The 20,316-nt window shown below is 44.2% G+C and overlaps 1 protein-coding gene, 1 long non-coding RNA gene and 1 pseudogene across 2 annotated transcripts; 2 read left to right on the top strand and 1 right to left on the bottom strand.

Moving 5' to 3' along the window:
• The first annotated feature begins 1,841 nt into the window (after positions 1-1,841).
• Positions 1,842-9,889, top strand: LOC147974691 (uncharacterized). Its single transcript, XM_087520112.1, has 6 exons — positions 1,842-1,901; positions 1,985-2,158; positions 2,241-2,591; positions 2,679-2,760; positions 8,061-8,180; positions 9,690-9,889. The coding sequence occupies exons 1-6, from the start codon at positions 1,842-1,844 to the stop codon at positions 9,887-9,889; spliced, it is 987 nt and encodes a 328-aa protein (XP_087376238.1).
• Positions 9,890-16,127: 6,238 nt separating this feature from the next.
• On the bottom strand, positions 16,128-17,430 carry LOC147974690 (uncharacterized). Its single transcript, XR_015601978.1, has 2 exons — positions 16,739-17,430; positions 16,128-16,580 (listed from the first exon to the last, which is right to left on the bottom strand). It is a non-coding gene; the product is annotated as an uncharacterized LOC147974690 (long non-coding RNA).
• Positions 17,431-18,131: 701 nt separating this feature from the next.
• On the top strand, positions 18,132-19,160 carry LOC147974689 (uncharacterized; annotated as a pseudogene).
• Positions 19,161-20,316: the final 1,156 nt, after the last annotated feature.

The raw sequence follows: 20,316 nt of genomic DNA, 5'->3' as shown, positions 1-20,316 counted from the left end.
CCCAAAACCATAAATACCGGAGTCTTCACTGAAGGAGATAATAAAGTAGATTACTACGGAAGGGTAGGAAAAATATACGAGCTTACATTTAAACATGGCCGCGAACACCTAAGTCTCACTGTGTTCAAATGCCGATGGTTTGACCCCAAAAAGGGTCTGAGACATACGCCTTCTGTTGGTTTAGTTGAAGTTAAACCATCAACCGTCTATGCCGGAGCTGATCTCTTTATCGCCGCTACCCAGGCCACACAAGTATATTATCTGCCTTACCCATGCCAGAAAGAGTACCTAAAGGGTTGGGAAGTTGTGTTCAAGGTGTCGCCGCATGGTAAGCTACCGGACCCAAACGATGATGATTACTACAACATAAACCCCATGACATACGAGGGAGTGTTCTATCAAGAGGAACATGATGACGTGGTCCGAAACAACGAGGATGACGACTTAGGTTATGTTGACCTGGACCCAAACAACGACGACGCACGGATTGATGGTGAGGCAGTTGTGAATCAAAGAGACATAATTATGCTTGAAAAGTTAAATGAAGACGCTGATGATGAGGAAGAGCCTCCACCTCCGTCAGACAACGAAGAAGATATGCGTGATAGTGATGATGAGACCGGTCCACAAATAGATTACAATAGTGATGATTCATATGGGTTCTAGAAAATGTAAGTTCTTTTAATGATCATTACAATAGTATGCTTAATGTGCTCTTCTGGTATTAATGTTGTTCCTGTATGCTTGTTTAATTGATATCCTTACTAATTGTTTATTCTCTTCTCAATGCAGGTTTGCTAATCATGGGCAAGTCCAGCGGCGCCAGTTTCCTCAGTAAATTCAAAGGACTTACTCGGAGTGGACGAGCCCACAAGGTTCCCTCCCGACTACGCGAGGATGACACCTCACAGGGAGGTGGAGGGATCGGGGGAGGAGACCCTAGAGGAGGAGACGGTGGGGGGAGAGCCCCTAGAGGAGGAGGAGGTGGGGGGAGAGGCAGCCGGGGCAAAAAACTCCGGGCCGTGTCCGAAATAGGAGGGTCTTCTTCGATGCCCTCCTATACAGAGGCACCTTTTGAGTCTGAGGAGGAGGAGGAGTATGTTCCTGATGGTGAGGAGGAGGAGGGCGAGGAGGAGGAGGCCAAGGAGGAGGGTGAGGAGGAGGGCGAGGAGGGTGGAGGGGATGTTGATCCCAAGTTGTGGGGTGACTTGCCACCGGGTGCTCCGCAGGGGTGGCTGCGTGGTAATGCCAGACTACCTACACCACCTTCTATCGAGGAGCACAAGTGGCTCATTGAACCTGTGGGGACAGAGTAAGTGCCTCTCAATCATATTTTCAACACATGACAACATTTTCTTATTGTACACATGGCAATCATTTGATTCTTTTGTAGAAACTGGATCCTTCGCGGAAAGGGCCGTAAACCGAACGGCCTTATCAATGTCCTGTTGAAGGAGTTTTAGCCTGGCCTATTCTGCCCGCGGCCAGACAGGGACCCGCAGCTGCGGGTTTTGGCCACGAGCTAGGCCCACTACGAGGCTTGCAGCAACGCGGAGTACGGGACGGCCGCTAAGGCCGTGATCACCAAATTTTGGGTAAGTTCTCTTCTGAATCACTTGTCTTCAGTTTCGTTCATAGTTTATCATTGAATCACTCAACTCATGCCTTGTTTGCTTCTGGTTTATGCATGATTGTAGCAACTCTATAGAGTTCTTGATGAGCACAAGGCCAGAGCCGACATGGTCTTGCTTGCGGCTGCGAAGAAGAAAGCTCGTCAGTTGCAGTACGAGGTGCGCTTGGTTGCCGTCTCGCAGTACTACCACATCTACCTGCAACAAAAGATGACCAAAACTCAAGCGCAGAGGCAACGACTTACCTTGAACAGGGTGCAGTTCATGATGGTAACTATTACTAACTTATCATTGTTTCAAGCATTCAACTATATGTTTCGTGCTCACATGTCATGCTTCCAAAATTTGCATAGGTTGTTCCTCGTTGGTGCTATGGAAGGCATGACGGATGGGCGAGTTTGGTGGATAGGTGGCTCGACGACGATGCAGAGTTTGCTGCCAAGAGCATCAAGGCCCAGGCTAACCGTGGAAAAGACGGGACACACGGCCAAGGAAACAGGAACCACTGGGGCTTCAAGGCCATGAAGGTATATCTATATTCATGATGCATTTTTGTTCTTCTTTACCGTCATGTTCTTATGTATGGCTAACTTCTGTTTAACGTTGCAGGAGGACAAGTTGAAGAGGCCGCTCTCAGACATTGAGTCGTGGAAGCTGGCCCGCGAGCGGAGTCATCCCAAGGAGGGCGAGAGCCAGTACTATGGCAAGACCGAGGAGCACCTGGAGTCTTACACTCAGCATTATCAGAAGTTGCATCCGGATGTTCCTGTTCCTGAGGTCGCCCAGTCTCAGATCGACGACACGGCGGTGGTGGCCATCCAGGGGAAGTCACATGGCCGGTATCCGTGTTTCGATGGCTTGATAACTCCTTCGATCTCGTACACACGGCTTTGGTCTACCAACCCGAGCCAGTTAGAGAGTACGGGGCGTTCACAGACTCCCTTAGCCCGCCAGCATGCTGTAAGTACTTCCCCTTTATCTTTTTCTCTCTAGCATTCTCAGTTCATTTTCAGCATTGCTCACTTAGAAACAACCTAAATTATGTAGGCATATAAGGCCTTTGTCGAGCATAGGAATCTCGAGGTGCGAGAGTACTTGCAACGAGTGAAGGCAAATGATGATTACAACCGTCAGATGATGGCGGTTAGTTTTGCCCTCTTAAAACCAAGCTAAATTTTTGCACTTTCATTCCTTCTGACCTTCTAGTTTTCTTGTTTAACTAACATCCAGGCTATGTTGGCGTCTTGGAGTAACCGCACGGATCCACCATAAATGGGACCCCCACCACCACCTGCGGGAGAACCCCCACACGTGCCCACGTTCGATGAATGGGTGGCACTAGGCAGTGATGGTCCGGTTAGTACATTTGCCTAACTACTGGCAAACTAGTTCTCGTTCATTCAACACTTTCATATCATATTTACCGTTAGAATCTTTTCTGAAACATGTAGGGGACCAGTGGCTCGACTACTGCTCCATCGACCCCAGTCACTCTGATCTGGCAGAGTGATGGTGGTCGCGGTGGCGGTTTTGGCGGAGGTGGTCTTGGTGGTGGTTTTGGCAGAGGTGGTCTTGCTTGATGTCGATGATGATTCCGTGCATGTGGCCGTCGTGCCATGCCTTTCATGTTGCTACTTTTATGATGTTCCATGTCTTGCACTACTTTTATGTTCATGAACTTCCGCCGGTGATGATCTTTAGATGATGATGATGAACTTGACTATGTTTAGATGATGATGATGAACTTGAGTGTGTTTAGATGATGAACTGTCATATTTCTGTATGATTCCATATTATTCTGCTTTGAAATGCTGTCAAATGAATTGAAAAAGAGAAAACAGGGAAAATAAAAAAAATAAAAAAAACTATGCCTACGGCAAAGCCGTCGGCATATATAAGCCCAGGAGTTACCAGGGCTTGCCACGTGCCAGATCTATGCCTACGGCAATGCCGTCGGCATAGATTTTCATCTATGCCGACGGCTTTGCCATAGGCATAGCCCTGCCTCCAGGAGAAACCAGGGAAAGACACGTGGTAGGACTATGCCTACGGCAAAGCCGTCGGCATAGATTGCCGTAGGCATAACACTGCCACCAGGAGCACCACGGGACGCCACATGGCAGAGGTACGCCGACGGCTAGGCCGTCGGCATAGATTTCTACCTATGCCGACGGCTAAGCCGTCGGCGTACCTCTGCCACGTGGCGTCCCATGACTCGTCAGCGCTTTTGACGGCGCCGTCCATTGCCGTCAGACGGAAAATCACTACCGACGGCTAAACTATGCCAACGCCTGACCCCGGCCGTCGGCATAGGTCCCTATGCCGACGGCTATACTACGCCGACGGTCTGACAAGACTACGCTGACGATATCTACGCCGACGGGTCTATGCCGACGGCAAAGGACCTATGCCGACGGCCCTTGGCCGTAGGCATAGACCGCGAGTCCGGTAGTGGGCTAGGGCGCGGCGGGGAGAGGCGGCGCGGGCACCACCGGCATTCGGCGCACCCGCCGCCGATTCGTTACGGTTTGTTTTACCGTTTCGTTCCAAGTCGAAGCAGGGCCTAGAGCAAGCGAATAAGTTTTTTTACCGGAGTCGGGATGTACCGGTGCTTAATCCATCGTTCATTCAATTCATCAAGATTGGTGCAGCTGTTTATATAGGTATAAACAAGAGAATTCTTTCTAACAAGAATACTTGGGAATACACCTGACCATGTCAGCCTTTTTCCCAGAGGAGAGAGAGAATGTCCTTGGGCTGAGAGTGACCGCCGCATGCATGCATTGTCTCCTCACACAATTCCATGCATTTTATTTCATCCTTATTTTTTGAATGATTGATATGTTTTAAACCCAATGTCCATTTTTGAAATTTTTTACATATTTGAATTCGTGGTGACTAGACCTTCATAGCAAGATCAATCTTGGATATATTTGAACTACTTTTAATTTTATATATTTCAATTACATTTGAAATCACTTCCATAAAACATAATATTGTTTTGCTATTTCATAAAAGTGTTTTTGACGGTTGCGCTAATTTCAAAATTTATTTCACTCATTTAAAAAGAACTAATTTCACTTCTCTTAAGCATTGATTAAACTGATTCTAAAATAGATATTTCACTCATTTTCGAAAGATGGATTTATGCTCAATCAAAAGTGAAATCAGTTGTGTCAGATGAGGGAAATTATTTCACTTATTTTAGAAAACTGATTTCACTCATTTGATACAATTGATTTCACTAACTTGACACACTGATTTCAGTCGTTTCAACTGAAATAAAAACATGTTTCATAAAACTAACTTCACTATTTTCGAATAACTCATTTTACTTGTTTCAAAAAACTGATTTCACTCAATTAAAAAAATTATCAATTCAAACAAATCATCTTGGTTCATAAAACAGATTTCGCTCGTTTCAAAAATTATATTTCACTCACTTCAAAAAGGATTTCACTCATTCAAACAATCATTTAACTCAGCACAAATACCAGTTCCAAACATTTAAAAAACCTATTTCACTTCTTTCAGAAAAAATTGAAATGTATTTCACTCAGCACAAATATCAGTTTCAAACATTGAAAAGGACGTTTCACACCAAAAAAATATATTTCTTTTTTTTCAAATAGCTTATTTCACTCATTTCAGAAAACACATTACAATTGGGCAATTGAAATATTATATTTCACTTGTTTCAAAAAACTGATTACACTCATTAAAAATAGATTTCACTAGTTTCAGAAAAACACATTACTGTCACTCCTTTGGAGAAACAGTTTAACAAGCTGGAATATGAAACTCACAAAGGAAACTATATTCAGAAAAGTGGTTTGAATCATATCAATAACTGATATCAAATTTTCGAAAATTGTAATTTGAAATTAGTGAAATTAATATTTTGATATGATTGAAATAGTAAAAATTAACCCTCCAAAAAAGAAATAGTAAAAATTAAACTAGTTTAAATATATTCAAGACTGGTCTTATTCTAAAGATATTATGTTCAGGAATTTGAATATTTGAAATTTTTAAATAACAGAACAGTACTGTAAAAAATATTGGCCTTGTAAAAATGTAAACAAAAATAAAATGCATGGATTTGTTTGAGAGAGATAGGAGAGATGCCCCATGCATGCGTACATCCCACTGCAAAAGGTACTACATTTCCTGCCATGGGCCCTATTGATCTGACGTAGATTTGACTATATACAAAAGATTACCTGTCATAATACATGATTATACATATAAATATGGCCTACTGAAACACAGATCATAAAACAGCTCAACGGTGGATGCTATGCCGGTACATCCCCGCTCCGGTAAAAAGGTGTTTGCGCTAGAGCAAGGAGGGTGGAGGAGGCGGCGGAGTTGAAGTGGGAGGGCGCCTTTGTTTGCTTTTCCTACCAAGACCTTGGCATTAGGCTAGTCTAACAACGGATAGTAACATATGGATGGTAACATGTAAATCTTCATTAATTAAGCTATATACTTATTTATTTTGGGATGTGCTATGTTACAGTAACATATTATGTTACCACAAGCATCTCTTTTCTCATTAACTCCATGTCACATAAGCAAAATTATTTTGGAATGTGTTATGTTACTACCTAAGTTACTCCCACTGTGACTAGCCTTATGGTATATCGGGGTTATTTTAAGAAATGTAATAGTATGTGGGTTTTGCTCATTCGGGTGTGCAAAGTGCAACTGCAGTTTTCCAATGTTTTCTATACTCTCCCTCCGTTCATAAATAAGAGTATAAATCTTTTTAGAGATTTCAATATGGACTACATACAAATGTACATATTTTATAATGTAGATTCACTTATTTTGCTTCGTATGTAGTCTGTATTGAAATCTCTAAAAAGACTTATATTTATGAACGGAGAAAGTACTTCACACATTATACTACTCCATCCCTTCGTTCAAAAAATATAAGATGTTCTAATTGTTCTCTGAACTGAATGTATATAGACACATATTAATTGGTGTTCTGTATGTAATATCCAGAACAACTCATGTTTCTGAACGGAGGATAAATACGTCTAGATACACTCGTTTGAGCGACAAATAATATGGATCGAAGAGAGCACCATCTTTTTAGCTCATCGCTCCCTCTCTCTGGTGATAGTGACCAACAACAGAGTTGGCATTATTACACTTATAGCATAGGAGGTAAACACATAAATTGCAAAATCATATACTCCATATATTCTTGACTAAAACAATTTTCATGTATTTACCTCTAGTGACGCTTCCTGTTGGTGTAGTGTTTATATTTGGCGATGTTCATGTTGGTACGGGAATAATTGCACCTTATATACTTCACTATAACAACCTTGGTGTATTTACTTCCAGTGCCACGATTCTTATGTGTAAACTCTTCAAAAAAATCTTCTATATTAGCTCGGTGTCATTATTTTCAGCTCCTGCAGGTACCTCTTCACATGTACCGATATTTTGGAAGCTGGGTTATTTTCTATCTCTGAAGGTGTCATGATGGCATTACGATGGAGTAGTCTGAAAGCATTCTGAAAGCACGGCCAAGTGGATTGGCGAAAAGATGGACTATCTATTCAAGGTTCAGGATTGGTTGTTGCATCAAGCGCGCAAGTCTTCCAAATAACAAGTTATCAAATATAATGAAAAAGAAATGATCTATCAAATCGATGAGCCGGGTGGGACAACAATGGACGGTAGGTCTTATGGTGGAGTTGCTTACGAGGTGCGCCTGAAAAACCGTTGGTGCCAGTGTGAGAGGCCACAGAAGTATCATTGGCCTTGCTCGCGTTTGATGACCGCAACACGGGCGAGAAACTTGCCCGTATCCGATGGCACAACGGTGCGATTGCACGAGTTCACATTGGAACGAACAAGGTTGATGTGGGCGCCTCGGTTCAATCCTTTCCTTGATGCCTCACAGTGGCCTGAGTATGTTGGGCCAGACATTGTGCCAGATCCCGCACTCATGGTGCCTATGAGGGGAAGAAGAAGAAAGAAGAGATTCCGGAGTGACATGGATGATCTAGCTGGATACACCGGAATGAAGCAATTTGGTAGTGGTCATTTCATGGAGGCACCGGAGAACAACAATTGTGGAGAATGCAACGACACAGGACACAACGTTAGGACATGCAAGAAACCTAGAACCAACACGGGCACTAGTCAAATACGTGGACGGAGGACTAGCCTTGGAGGTGGCCGTGGCCGTGGAGGAAGGACTGGCCTTGGAGGGGGTCGAGGCCGTGGATCCGGTGGTTCTAGGACACGTCGGGTTGGTAGAGGAAGGCCTATCGGCGTGTTGCTCAATCCGGATGGTTGAAATAATGTGAATGGTACTACTTTTATATGTTCATGTGTTGATATATTTGCCTCTTTACATGTCAATGTGTTCATATTTTGACTTAACATCTTTATTTGTTGTAGGCACGGCTTCATCCGGTTCCATGACGAGGCCATTGTGTGCTAACCAAGAAGGCATGCCGCACAAGTGGAACGACGCATCTTTGGACAAGGTGAAGGAGAAAGATGTGAAGATTCCGCCATGTTGGTGTGGAGATGTTTGCAAGGTGAAGGAGTCCACCGACCGAAAGAAGTCATGAACAGAAGGAAGGAGATATTTTGCTTGCCCCAACTATGCTTACGATTGTGCGCTTCCAACTACCACCTATGACCTTCCACCGGTATGCTAGAGAACTAACATGTTACTCCAAAATGTGTGTCAACACTAACATCCGTTTTATATGCAGTCACCGCCTCCTCTATGCAAGTACTTCACCCGGATAGATCATGAAGTGCCAAAAGATGTCCAAAAGGACTAATATGAAGATTGTCTTAGGCGCCAGCGGCTGTTCGAAGAAAGGTTACAAAGAGGCTTGGAGGAAGAGCGTCGTCAGAAAGAGAGGATGGAGCGGAAGCAACGCGAGGAGGAGAGGGCACGCCAAGCGAAGCTTGCTCGTGAGGAGGAGAGGGCAAGAAAGCTTGCAAAAGCTCGCAATGCACAAGAGGAGGATGCAACAAGTGACAATAAGGGGAAATGGCCATGTATGACTCAGTAAAGCCTTCGCTTCGGTGGACTCGTCATGTAATCGGATGAAGCCATGCCAAATTTATCATGAACTATTTAGTACTAAGGCAAGAAGCCATGTGTCGTGAACTTGTCGTGAATGAATTTGCCATTTGTATTGAATTTGGTGTGGAGATGTTTGCAAGGTGTCGTGAGAACTTCAGTTTGTCAGCATATTCTGTGATTTGTCATGATTCTTATTGAAAAACTGTTCTGTTGAGAAGAGGGATAGAACAGAGGATTGATTGCTCTGTTTCTAAGTTTTTAACCCTACCGCCACAGGACCTGGTGGTAGGTTGCTGGACCCTACCACCAGAGCCCGTGGCGGTAGGGGGGGAAAACTTGCTGTGATGAAGAAAATAAACCACCTGGCGGTAGGATCAAACCCTACCGCCACAGCCTCTGGCGGTAGGTTGCAAGATCCTACCGCTAGGGACCATGGCGGTAGGGGGTAAACTTTCTGTGACGAGAAAAAGAGGACCTTGGCGGTAGGGTGAGAAGCCTACCGCCATAGTTGTGGCGGTAGGGTCAACCCCACCGCCAGGGTGCTCGTTTTTCCCGTCACAAAAACCCCTATCACCATGGCCCCTGGCGGTAGGATCCTGCAACCTACTGCCAGAGGCTGTGGCGGTAGGGTTTGAACCCTCTCCTCTCCCTCTCCAAAAGGACCAATATGAAGATTGTCTTAGAATACACTTCTATCAAATATTAGAATAATGATCATCTCGCAAGCACATACATAACTCAACTCAACATAGTTCATTACATCCACGAAGAACACATGTTCAAACTAATTAAAACATGACCCGGTTCGGATGACATCGGTTGAAACTAATAGCACAAGCTCAACGACACATCCTATCCTATATACTTAAGAAGTTCACCCCCACTATAGTATTTATCTTAACATGCAAGCTATCCACATTAGCATGTTGCCATGTCAGCAATTCTCTCACACCTCATGCGTGTTGGCCTCATTTTTTTTCCAGGGTACTGCTATGCGCCGGTGCGCCGGCACAACGATTCAGCCGGTCAACCAATGACCGTACGATTTCTATGCGATACATTGACTGCTAGCCATCGGATGTGCTTCCTTGCTTCGTCCGTCTTCTTCATCCTCTTCCTGAAAATACTGCACGGCCGCACATCGAAGCGAGGGGAGGCTGCAGCGCCGTCGACCCCGCCGTAATCTCCCGCAGGCGACCGAGTCCGAAGCACCGCTGCAGACCCCGAGCTCGCCGCTGCTCGCCGCCCTCACACAACCTACTCGCGCTCGAAAAAAATCGATCCATGGAGCTTGTAGCACGAATCCTCGCCGGTTCCAGCATGAAAAAGCCTCATCCACAGCATCGCAGCTGCCGCGGCGTCGTGGTCCTCATCCCCGGGCAGCCGTTCGTCGCTGCAGCTGTGCTTTTGGAGTCGCCGCAGGTTGCAGCTCGCCATGAATGGACGTAGCAAAAAATATGGCCAGTCGTAGCAAAAATCTACGATGCTTGCAGCAAAATCATCGCTGTCGCCGTGAATGATCGCAGCTCCACCGTGAATGGACGTAGCAAAATAATTCGGTGTACGTAGCAAAAATCCATGATGGTTGCAACAGAATCTTGTCGCCGCCGTCGCGTGCTCGCAACTCAGCCGTGGATGAATGTAGCAAAAAACTTTGCAGGTTGAAGCAAAAATATTAGTCGGTTCCAGCTAAAAGTAACACCGGTTGCAGCAAAAAGTCATTAATCAAGCTAAAAATCTCATTACAAAAACCTCCAAATGGTCATTTGAAGCAAAATACTTGCCGGTTCCAGCTAAATTTAACAGTGGTTGCAATAAAAATGCCACAACAACAAACTTCAAAGAAAAAAGATAGTAGCAAATAGACTAGGTGGTTCCAGCAAAATATAATGCCGGTTGAAGCGAAATTTATTGATGGTTCCAGTAAAAATCATCTTACGGGCTGCTAGATTGAAGCAAAAGGATTTGCCGGTTCCAGCAAAATTTACTGATGGTTTCAGCAAAAATCATCCTACGGGTTACTAGATTGAAAGCAAAAGGATTTGCTAGTTCCAGCAAAAATCATCCTACGGGCTACTAGATTGAAGCAAAAGGATTTGCCGGTTCCAGGAAAATTTACTGATGGTTTCAGCAAAAATCTCATCGGCAGAAAACTCCAACAATCTATTTGTAGCAAATAAATTAGCTAGTTTCAGCAAAAAGAAACACTGGTTCTAGCAAAATCAAATCTCAGCAGCAAACAAAAGCGCTAGTGCCGATCGCAGTTGTCCCCGTCGTCCACCGTTGAAGCTTCCTGGTGCACAACGGGGAGGAGGGGAGGAGTATGGCCTTGCCTATGGACCCCTGCCATGGCTGAAGAAAATGTTGGGGGCGGACGGCACCACAACAGCGGAGGAGATAGGGGAACAGGGGGAGCAGTTTCCAATCTAAAGCTTGCAGCGGTGGTGGTGCAGCAGCCCTGCGGTGCGCTTGGACATGAGCAGAGCACAGCACCCCGGTGGAATCTGAGAAGAAAAGACGAGAGAGATGGGAAGCAGCTAGCTCAGGCTAGAAGAAAAAAAAAACGAGTGGACAGGAAGCTACGCGGTGTAGATAAGAAACGCCGAAAGCGGTGCGCGCGGAGCCCACAGTAGCATGACGTGGCATAAATCGGTGGCGTTAAATCGTGAGGGATCCAGTGACGCATGCGCAACCGGCGCATCGCTTCAGCCGGTCCGCCGGCACGCAACGATTCCCTTTTTTCCATCGAACCGTTTCCTTTCATAGCGCCTGTTCTGCATGCATCCTTGCTTGCTTCTCTACGGGCTTTCCGTTCACATTCCACCGCACGCGGCTGCATGGTTCACTCGCCAGCCACCACGTACGCGCGTAGCAGGAAAATAGAAGAACGCACATTGTATTCCATGCATTTCTTTCCATTGGATTTAAGCCATACAATTTTCAACTGGGCTCGCCCAATAGTTGGTACGCAGCCAGGATTAATAGGACAAAGAATTGGTCATTATATATGCTAGGCCACAACGAACTAATGCAGGCTACAACTCGCTTGGTCGTTCATGCTAACGCACGCTACAACTTAATTGGTCATTACGCTAGCCCATGTAATGCATTAGGTCTCTCACGCTTCATCATCTTCCCCTCTGCGAGTTAATCGCGGCCGCTCTCTATTCCGCTCGCTGCCGCTACAACCGGCACTCTTTCGATTCATCGCCATGAAACGGCAGTAATATTAATCACCCCTCATTACCTTGCAAATCTGAGTGGCCGCACTTTTGTTTCTTTTAAAAGACGTGGTCAACCACGCACATGCTGCTTGCATCCTACTCCCTCCGTCCGAAAATACTTGTCATCAAAATGGATAAAAAAAGATGTATCTAGAACTAAAATATGTCTAGATACATCCCTTTTTATCCATTTTGATGACAAGTATTTCCGGATGGAAGGAGTACTATCTAGACGCTCTCTATGTTCATCGGCTCCCATTTTCCTATCCCGGAGTTTATGCTTTTCTAATCAATAGGCATGATTCCCCTGTGAACTCATTCTCGCTACAATTTCTTCAGCAGGATAGAGAAAGTATTATCTATTTCATTCGCAAAACGAATTTCTTCTTTTATTCCTATTGTTTGCCCTAATGTTTTGTTTTCTGTCATTGCAAGATTTGATCCGAAATTTGAGAGTTGTGGAATGGCGAGCAACTGGCATTTGATAAGGTGAGAGATCATGTCAGTTATTGTGAAGAGGTTGTGCATTCAAAAATTCCGTCGTGCGGCTATTGATTTGGAAATTCTGGTAATTGTGCTTGCTTCGTTGCTTGTGTCAATATAACAATGACCTGCACATCCGATTATCTTATTAACATGGTTTGGGTGTGTGATCTCTTCATTGTTTGTTTCAGAGGATGTGGAGAGGAAGCAACAACGATGGCAAGAATAATTTCTAGGATTAATAGGACGATGGATCCCGTACAGTACTCATTTTTATGCTGCACACTTGATATTGCTATGGTAAATCACCATGATTCACTAATTCCTTTACACATTAGGCCATCGAGTATGATTCAGTATGATGTGAAGGCTTACATTTCACTCGGGAGAGGCTCTGAAGGAGATAATGGCAGGTCAGTTAATTTATTTCCTTTCATGAATCTATATAGTGATTTTACTAGAGATTTAGCGTTATTTTCTTTCAAGTTTTATGGTATCCACGTTGGACTGTAGGCTGAATTTCTTCTTCCAATATTCCAGTGTTAATGTGTCAAAGTGTTTCCTCTATCACTCGTGGCAGAATAGTTGGCATCCACATTTGAATACCATATCTACTGATATTTCTTTACAATTTCTTTTTTCCATTAGGCAAAATTAGCATACGCACGTATGGACTTGGTTATCTTGCTATAATTTTCTGCACCTTTTTGTAGGGATCCATGAGGGGAGATCAATGCCATGTTTGAGCTGCCTAATATGTGCAACAGATGCAAAACATGTCTTGATTTGCCACCATGTTGCAATTACAAGAGTAGTAACTGATTTAGTACTATGTTAATGCCACAATTCCACGTTTTGAACAGGACAAGGTGACACTGAACAGTACACACTCAAATGTAGATTAACTTCGGCCATCTCATGCAGTCATGCTTTGTATACACACACACACGTAGTCTAATGAATAAGTACCAGGGCTTTGGAAAAAATAATTTACGTTATACGCTAAGGTTCTGGAGTGAACATTTCAAATGCCATGTACAGTTCAGAATAGCTAACGCTAGCGAGCTGCAATAAGGTTATGTCACTTATCACCAAGGGGGCGATTAAATCCTAATCATCAGGATCTATACCAGCACTTATTCATTGTCTTGCCTTGATCTATTTTATTTTGTACATCCTTCGGGTAATACAAGCTATCCGTTCCACAATGTGTTTATACTTTGTGAACATGATATCAAGTGATATGATTATGTAAATTAGCAATTATTATTTTATATAAAACATCTAACATCACTATTATTCAACCGTATAGTTTTACACTTATTTTCTTAACAATACATGCTACCAAATTCTCACAGCAACGCACGGGGCATCATCTAGTTTTCTAAATAGGTAACATATTCTCATACTTATCAGACGTTCAATTTGATCGTCACGCGCTTGATTACGCTTCAGTTGAAAGTCGGTGGATCCTGCCCAATGCCCCAACACACCATTCGTTTCACGGAACCAAACCCATGCAGCACGGCGGGCGGGATTCTCTGACACGCCTTGTTTGATTGCCCATCCTATGACCTGGCCGGGTTTCCTCAAGTCCATCTCAAGGAATTCTTCTTTGCTTGCAGTGAACGCAATCTCAATTGCCAAAGCGTGTCTACAAGCATATTCCCGGTCTTGCAGCTCATCAAGCATCCTCTCTTTCTCGTTCAGAAGCTTTCGGAAAGCTTTTTTCTCCTTAGCATCAGAAGGTTCCTCGATAACATAATACTTGCTGAAATCCTTCATGGCTGCATTTGCCTCATCACAACTCTTCAACCATGCTTCACATTCCCTCTTCAAGCAACGGTGTCGCTCCGACATGAGCTTCTCACACGCTATGTTCATAGTCATGGATCGAATGTCCATCCTACATGAATAAACGGGTTTAAGATGACATAGAACAAAACAGAAAATAAATTCAGTAGAGTACAACACTTGGTTAGTTCAGTTGGATGTGCGCATGTGGCTGTTGCTGCTGTGCATGTGTGCGTGGTATGCCCCTGCCGCTGTGTATCGATGTGTGCTTGCTGCCGCTGATCAGTGTGTGTGTGCGGTTGCTGCCGCGTTCTCTGTTAAAACCGCCATGCACTTCTTTTTCTTGTGCTAAACAATTCATGATCACCACACTACTGAATTCTTTCCTGAACAGAAGCCACATGAACTTAGTTTGAGCTCTTATGTTGTTAAATGAAGCATGCTTTTTAGTAAACTGAACAATAGTCCTGATTTCGTAACTTAACAGGAAATTTTCAGTTATGTTTGTATTGTTCCAATCAGTTTTTTTTTACACTGCTATGTAATCAGCACGCTTATATATCAAGTGATTATAGCATCTTGATTATTTCTGTCATGACTATTTCCTTTTTCAGATTGCTGGTCCATGGTCTTCCTGCAGAAAATTTTTAGTTCTGTTTGTATTGTTCCAATCATTTTTTTACACTGCTATGTAATCAGCACGCTTATATGTCAAGTGATTATAGCATCTTGATTATTTCTGTCATGACTATTTCCTTTCTCAGATTGCTGGTCCATGGTCTTCCTGCAGGAAATTTTCAGTTCTGTTTGTATTGTTACAATCATTTTTCTTACACTGCTATGTAATCAGCACGCTTATATATCAAGTGATTATAGCATCTTGATTATTTCTGTCATGACTATTTCCTTTCTCAGATTGCTGGTCCATGGTCTTCCTGCAGATTTCAATGCTGACTTGAATCCTGTTAGGAGTTGATCAAGATAATCCGCTGTGTCGCGATGCAATCACTAATTAATTTGAGAGAGAACGGTGTGAAATCAGAAGAAACGAGATGTGACCATTAAGTTTGAGAGATGGCAAGAGAATGTGATATGTAGTGCTCTACATGCACCAATAATGCATTCACTTTTCACGCTTCTATGGTTGGCTCAGATGTGGTTATCGAAGAAGGAAAAGTTCTTGAGAAGGACTCTAATTGCTATGGACCACAAGACTTCAGATGTCACTCCCTATTGTATATTGCCGTACATTGGACTTGCTATCCTGTAAGAGGGAGATTGGGATCATTGTTCATCTAGAGGAGTCAATGCCAAATCAGAATACTGGGATGTTAATGATTGTAGGTGATGTTTTTCTCTTCCATGCCTCAATTGTCTTTAGTATATGTCCATATAAAGAAAATTGCAGTGTTCCAACTATTGAATCAAAATTGTTAAATTAATTGTTTTTATTTATATTATAGTTTGAGCTGAGGGCTTCTTACAATTTTTACTACTACTAATTTCCACTTCTACTAGATTCATTTGTCACATGAGTTTTTAGAGCAGGGTACTTGGTAAATGATTTAGATCACTTTTCTATCTGAGAGTTGATTTTTTTTGTTAGATGGATTGACAAGTACTCCCTCTGTAAACTAATATAAGAGCGTTTAGATCACTAAAGTAGTGATCTAAACGCTCTTATATTAGTTTACGGAGAGAGTACCAAAGTTTGATGCCAAGCAGAACTAAAACCTGCCCATGGATTACCTTCAGTCCCTCAATCCAATCAACAACATTGGGCAGAGAGCCCGAGGGACAGCCAGTGACCAGCGAGCGCGCGGGTGGCGCAAGAGGCAACAGGGAGCCGGTGGAGACTGAGTGGTAAGCGACGATGGCAATCTCGAGCGATTGGCACCAGCAGCAAGCGGACGGGGCGAGTAGGTGCCACGATTGCATCACAATTGGTATCTTTCCTGATACGTACATGAGCCGGTGAATGAGCAACACCCAGGTGGCTCGTTCTCACAATGCAGGCAAGTGACCAACTTGTTAGGTTGATCTCTCCACCAAGTGGGCCCAACGGCCCATCGGGCCCTGATCTATTCGCGCCCTGATCAGGGGCGCCCAACCCTTTTATGGTTGGTGGGCCCCTGTGACCTGCGATATATAGAGGGGTGGGGGCCGGGGCACACGGTACGAGGTTCACCATGCCATCAGTCTCCCCATCGAAATCCCCTTCCGATCTAGGGCAATCGTAGTGCTCACGGGAAGCACCACTGCCACCTCTCCATCTCGATCTCTCTGCCATCACCGGCCCCTACTTCACCATGGCCGGCGCTGGATCGAGCTCATCCACACCCAAAGAAGGTAGGTTCACCGGAAAGATCTAGCCTACACAATCCAAGTGGGTCTATCAATGGTATCAGGCCATCTTGGTTAGATGATTTTCGGTAAAAAGATAAAACAGAGAAAGAAAAAGAGATCCCCTCCCCAAGAACCCTAATCAGAGGGAAAAGGAAAGTTCACCGGCAGAGGGCCTCGGGCCTCACCGGCAAAGTGCGCCGCCACTTCGGCCGCGCCATTCCTCTCGATCCCCACACGCATCGGCAAGCCGAGGTGCGGGGAAGAAGAACACAACCTCCCAAGGGGGCAAAAGGGCACCACCACCGCACCGCTTGACGGCGGCGCACTCTCCAACGGGAGCTCGCACACACCGGCAAGGGGGGCAGAGGGGGCACCGCTGCTTCACGTCGTCTTCGTCCTCGGTGACACAGAGAGGAGGCGGTGGTGGTTGGAGAGGGGTGAAACAAGAAAGGGAAAAGGGAGTCCGCTCGCGCGGCGCAGTGGTGGGCGGCCGGCGCAGCTGTGCCTCGCCCCTACTCCACAGAGAACGGCATCCACGTTTCGGCCTCACAGGGGAGCAGAGGAGGGCTCTGCCCGCGCCTCTCTCTCTCTCGCATGGAAAGAGAACGGGGAAGGGAGAGAGATAGGCATAGCGCCGCATGGTGGCAACCGTCGCCGGAGACCAGGGCCGGCGGCCGGGCCGTCGCAGCCGCCCTGACGGGAGAGCTGCGGGGACAGGACAGAGGCGAGTGGCGCGATGGGAGACGAGGGGGAAAGAATCGGGCGAACCGATTAGGTTTTCGTCTCGAACAGAGCGTTGGGCAGGTTTTGTTTGGGCGCAAAGCCCGCTTGACCGTCCGATCAAAACCGACGCTGCCGATTGAAACCCTAGGGCAGAAGCGGGCTAGCTGGGGCAGTGGGCCGAAAGTGGAGGCCGGGCGCAGTCGCCGCTGGGCCGTGGCCAGCCGCCGCGGGCGCGCTGGGTCCAGGCTAGCTAGGGCGCGCGCTGGGCCGAGGCCGCAGCCGCACGCCGTTCCTGCTGCAGTTATTGTTCCTTTTAATAGTTTCTGTCCAGTTTTTTGGGCAGTTTTCTAATAGATTTTCTATGAAATTTTTTCCAACGAAAATTTTTGCTTAGAGATATGAAAAGTTAACAGAAAAGTTCTGAAAATGAAAATAGATAATTTTCAGAAAAAGAAATGTTCATGAATTTTTATAAAGAAAATAATAAAGTTCATGAATTTTTTAAGGAAAAGTTTCTGTAAAGAATTAAAAGTTCATGAATATTTTTCCGCTGCGTAAATAATTAATGCTCTTTTACACAGAAAATAAAAGTTTATACAGTATTAAGTTTGTAAGAGCATGTTAAAGTGGTTATTAAAATGAATATGATTATGTTATTTTTTATGACCAACGTTGTTTAATAACATGATCATGTTTTATTATTCAAATTTAAAGGTGCATTTATTTCTAATATTTTGCCCAATGGTAATATAGATTTAATTGCATACACAATTATATGTTTAATTTGACCAATGTTAGATTAATGCATATGATTGTTATATTGATGTCACTTAAATTGTGATTTCAGGAGGCTTTCACTTGATGAGTTGCCTAAAAGAAGTTCCGACACTCAGAGGTGACAATCACACTTAGTGGAGGAAGAAAGTTGAACTGGCATTTGTTTGTGCTGATCTGGACTGGGTTCTGGATGAACCACAGCCGGTCAGACCTACAGAACCAGTAAGAGAGACAACTGATGATGATCCTGCATGGGCTAAAAAGAGGGGGGGATTATGCTCCTTTGGAGATGTCCTACATCATAGACAACCAAAAGTGGGTCAATGCAAATAAAAAATGCATGGCCTTTATAAAGAATACAATTGAGAGCACCATTGTGGGCTCCATTGCAGAGTGCTCTTCCGCAGGGGAGTTGCTGACAAAGATAAAGAGCCAGTTCACTGGCTCTTCAAAGATATATGCCACCCAGGTGTTAAAACAACTTGTGACAGAACAATACATAGGTGGTGGAATAAGAGAGCACATCCTCAGAATGAGGAATATGGCAGCAGAGCTAAAGCCCATGGATGAGGATCTGGAGATCAAACCAAAGCTTCTGGTCCACCTGGTCATGGCTTCACTGCCAAAGGAGTTTGAAACTTTTGTTGTGAACTATAATATGTCACCTAGAACATGGGATATTGAAAAGACAATTGCAATGTGTGTCCAAGAAGAGGACAGACTAAAAGCCTCACATGGTGGTACACTCAACTATGTGAAGGATCACAAGAAAAAGAACTACAATCAAAACAACAAAAGTTCTCCTTCAAAGCCATAAGGAAAAGCTCCCTATCAGCATTAGCGTCAGCAACAGTCTTTCCCAGTGGACAAAGACACTTGTCTCCACTGTAAGCAGACCGGGCATTACAAGAAAGACTGCCCTGTTTGGCTGAAGCCCTTAATGGCAAAGCAAGGTAACTACATTGTTTCCTTAGTTAATGAATCCTTGTACACACAGTTTTCGAAATCTACTTGGTGGATTGACTCAGGGGCAACTTTTCATGTTGCAAATTGTTTACAGGGATTCCATTCGACACGGACTACGCTAAGAAGAGAAGGAGGCATTGAAGTAACCAATGGAATAAAAGCGGAAGTTGAAGCTGTCAGCAACATCTCCTTGGAGTTAGCTGATGGATTCAATCTTCTACTTAGAGATGTTCTTTATGTTCCTTCATGTAATAGAAACTTAATTAGTGTTTCATGTTTGGACAAAGAAAATTATGAGTGTTATTTTGGACATGGCAAGTGTGCCATATGGTACAATAATGCTTATGTGGGTAATGCTTTACTACATGATGAGCTTTATTTGTTATCACTTCGTGAAAAAGTGCATTCTGTATGCAATGTGAATGAACATGTTTCCGCGTCGAATAAAGAACAAAAGAAAAGAAAGAGAACATTCGACTCATCGAAATTATGTCACTGTCGCTTGGGCCATATTTCGAAGGGGAGAATAGAAAGATTAGTCAAAAGTGAAATTCTTCCACAGTTAGAATTCACAGACTTAGAACAATGTGTAGATTGCATTAAAGGAAAGTATATAAAACAAATAAAAAAAGGTGCAATCCATAGCACAAGCACACTAGAAATCATCCACACTGACATTTGTGGACCATTTCCAGTGAAAAGTGTGGATGGATATGACTCGTTCATAACATTCACAGATGATTACTCTCGCTATGGTTATATTTATCCAATCAAAGAAAGATCTGAAGCGTTGGATAAATTTAAAATATTCAAAGCTGAAGTTGAAAATCAGCATGATAAAAGAATAAAGATAGTAAGGTCCGACCGTGGGGGAGAGTACTACGGTCGGCACACTCCATATGGCCAAGTCCCTGGACCTTTTGCAAAGTTCTTACAGGAGACTGGCATAGTCGCCCAGTATTCAATGCCGGGTGAACCTCAGCAAAATGGGGTAGCTGAAAGGCGCAACCATAAACTTATGGATATGGTGCGCAGCATGATGAATTATTCCAACTTGCCATTGGGATTATGGATGGAGGCGCTTAAAACCGCCATTCACATTCTCAATAGAGTACCAAGCAAGTCGGTGCCCAAAACACCGTACGAGCTATGGACAGGAAGGGTGCCCTCCCTACATCACTTCAGGGTGTGGGGGTGCCCTGCTGAGGCCAAAATGTTTAATCCAAACATTGCAAAGTTAGATCCCAAAACAGTAAGTTGCCCCTTCATTGGCTATCCAGACAGATCAAAAGGTTTT

Source organism: Triticum urartu, chromosome 4A (genome assembly GCF_056163025.1).
Source record: "Triticum urartu cultivar PI428250 chromosome 4A, HENAU_Tu73, whole genome shotgun sequence".
In the NCBI taxonomy this organism is placed as follows: domain Eukaryota; kingdom Viridiplantae; phylum Streptophyta; class Magnoliopsida; order Poales; family Poaceae; genus Triticum; species Triticum urartu.
Note: the sequence above shows the minus strand (reverse complement) of the source record. Positions and strands in the feature narration are given on the sequence as shown.

Bases quoted from the DNA above. Each gene is read 5' to 3' on its own strand.
- LOC147974691 (XM_087520112.1), top strand. From the start codon at position 1,842: ATGACCAAAACTCAAGCGCAGAGGCAACGACTTACCTTGAACAGGGTG. The intron at 1,902-1,984 runs GTAACTATTACT...AAATTTGCATAG, and splicing joins ACAGGGTGCAGTTCATGATG to GTTGTTCCTCGTTGGTGCTA. The intron at 2,761-8,060 runs GTCAGATGATGG...TATTTGTTGTAG, and splicing joins GGCAAATGATGATTACAACC to GCACGGCTTCATCCGGTTCC.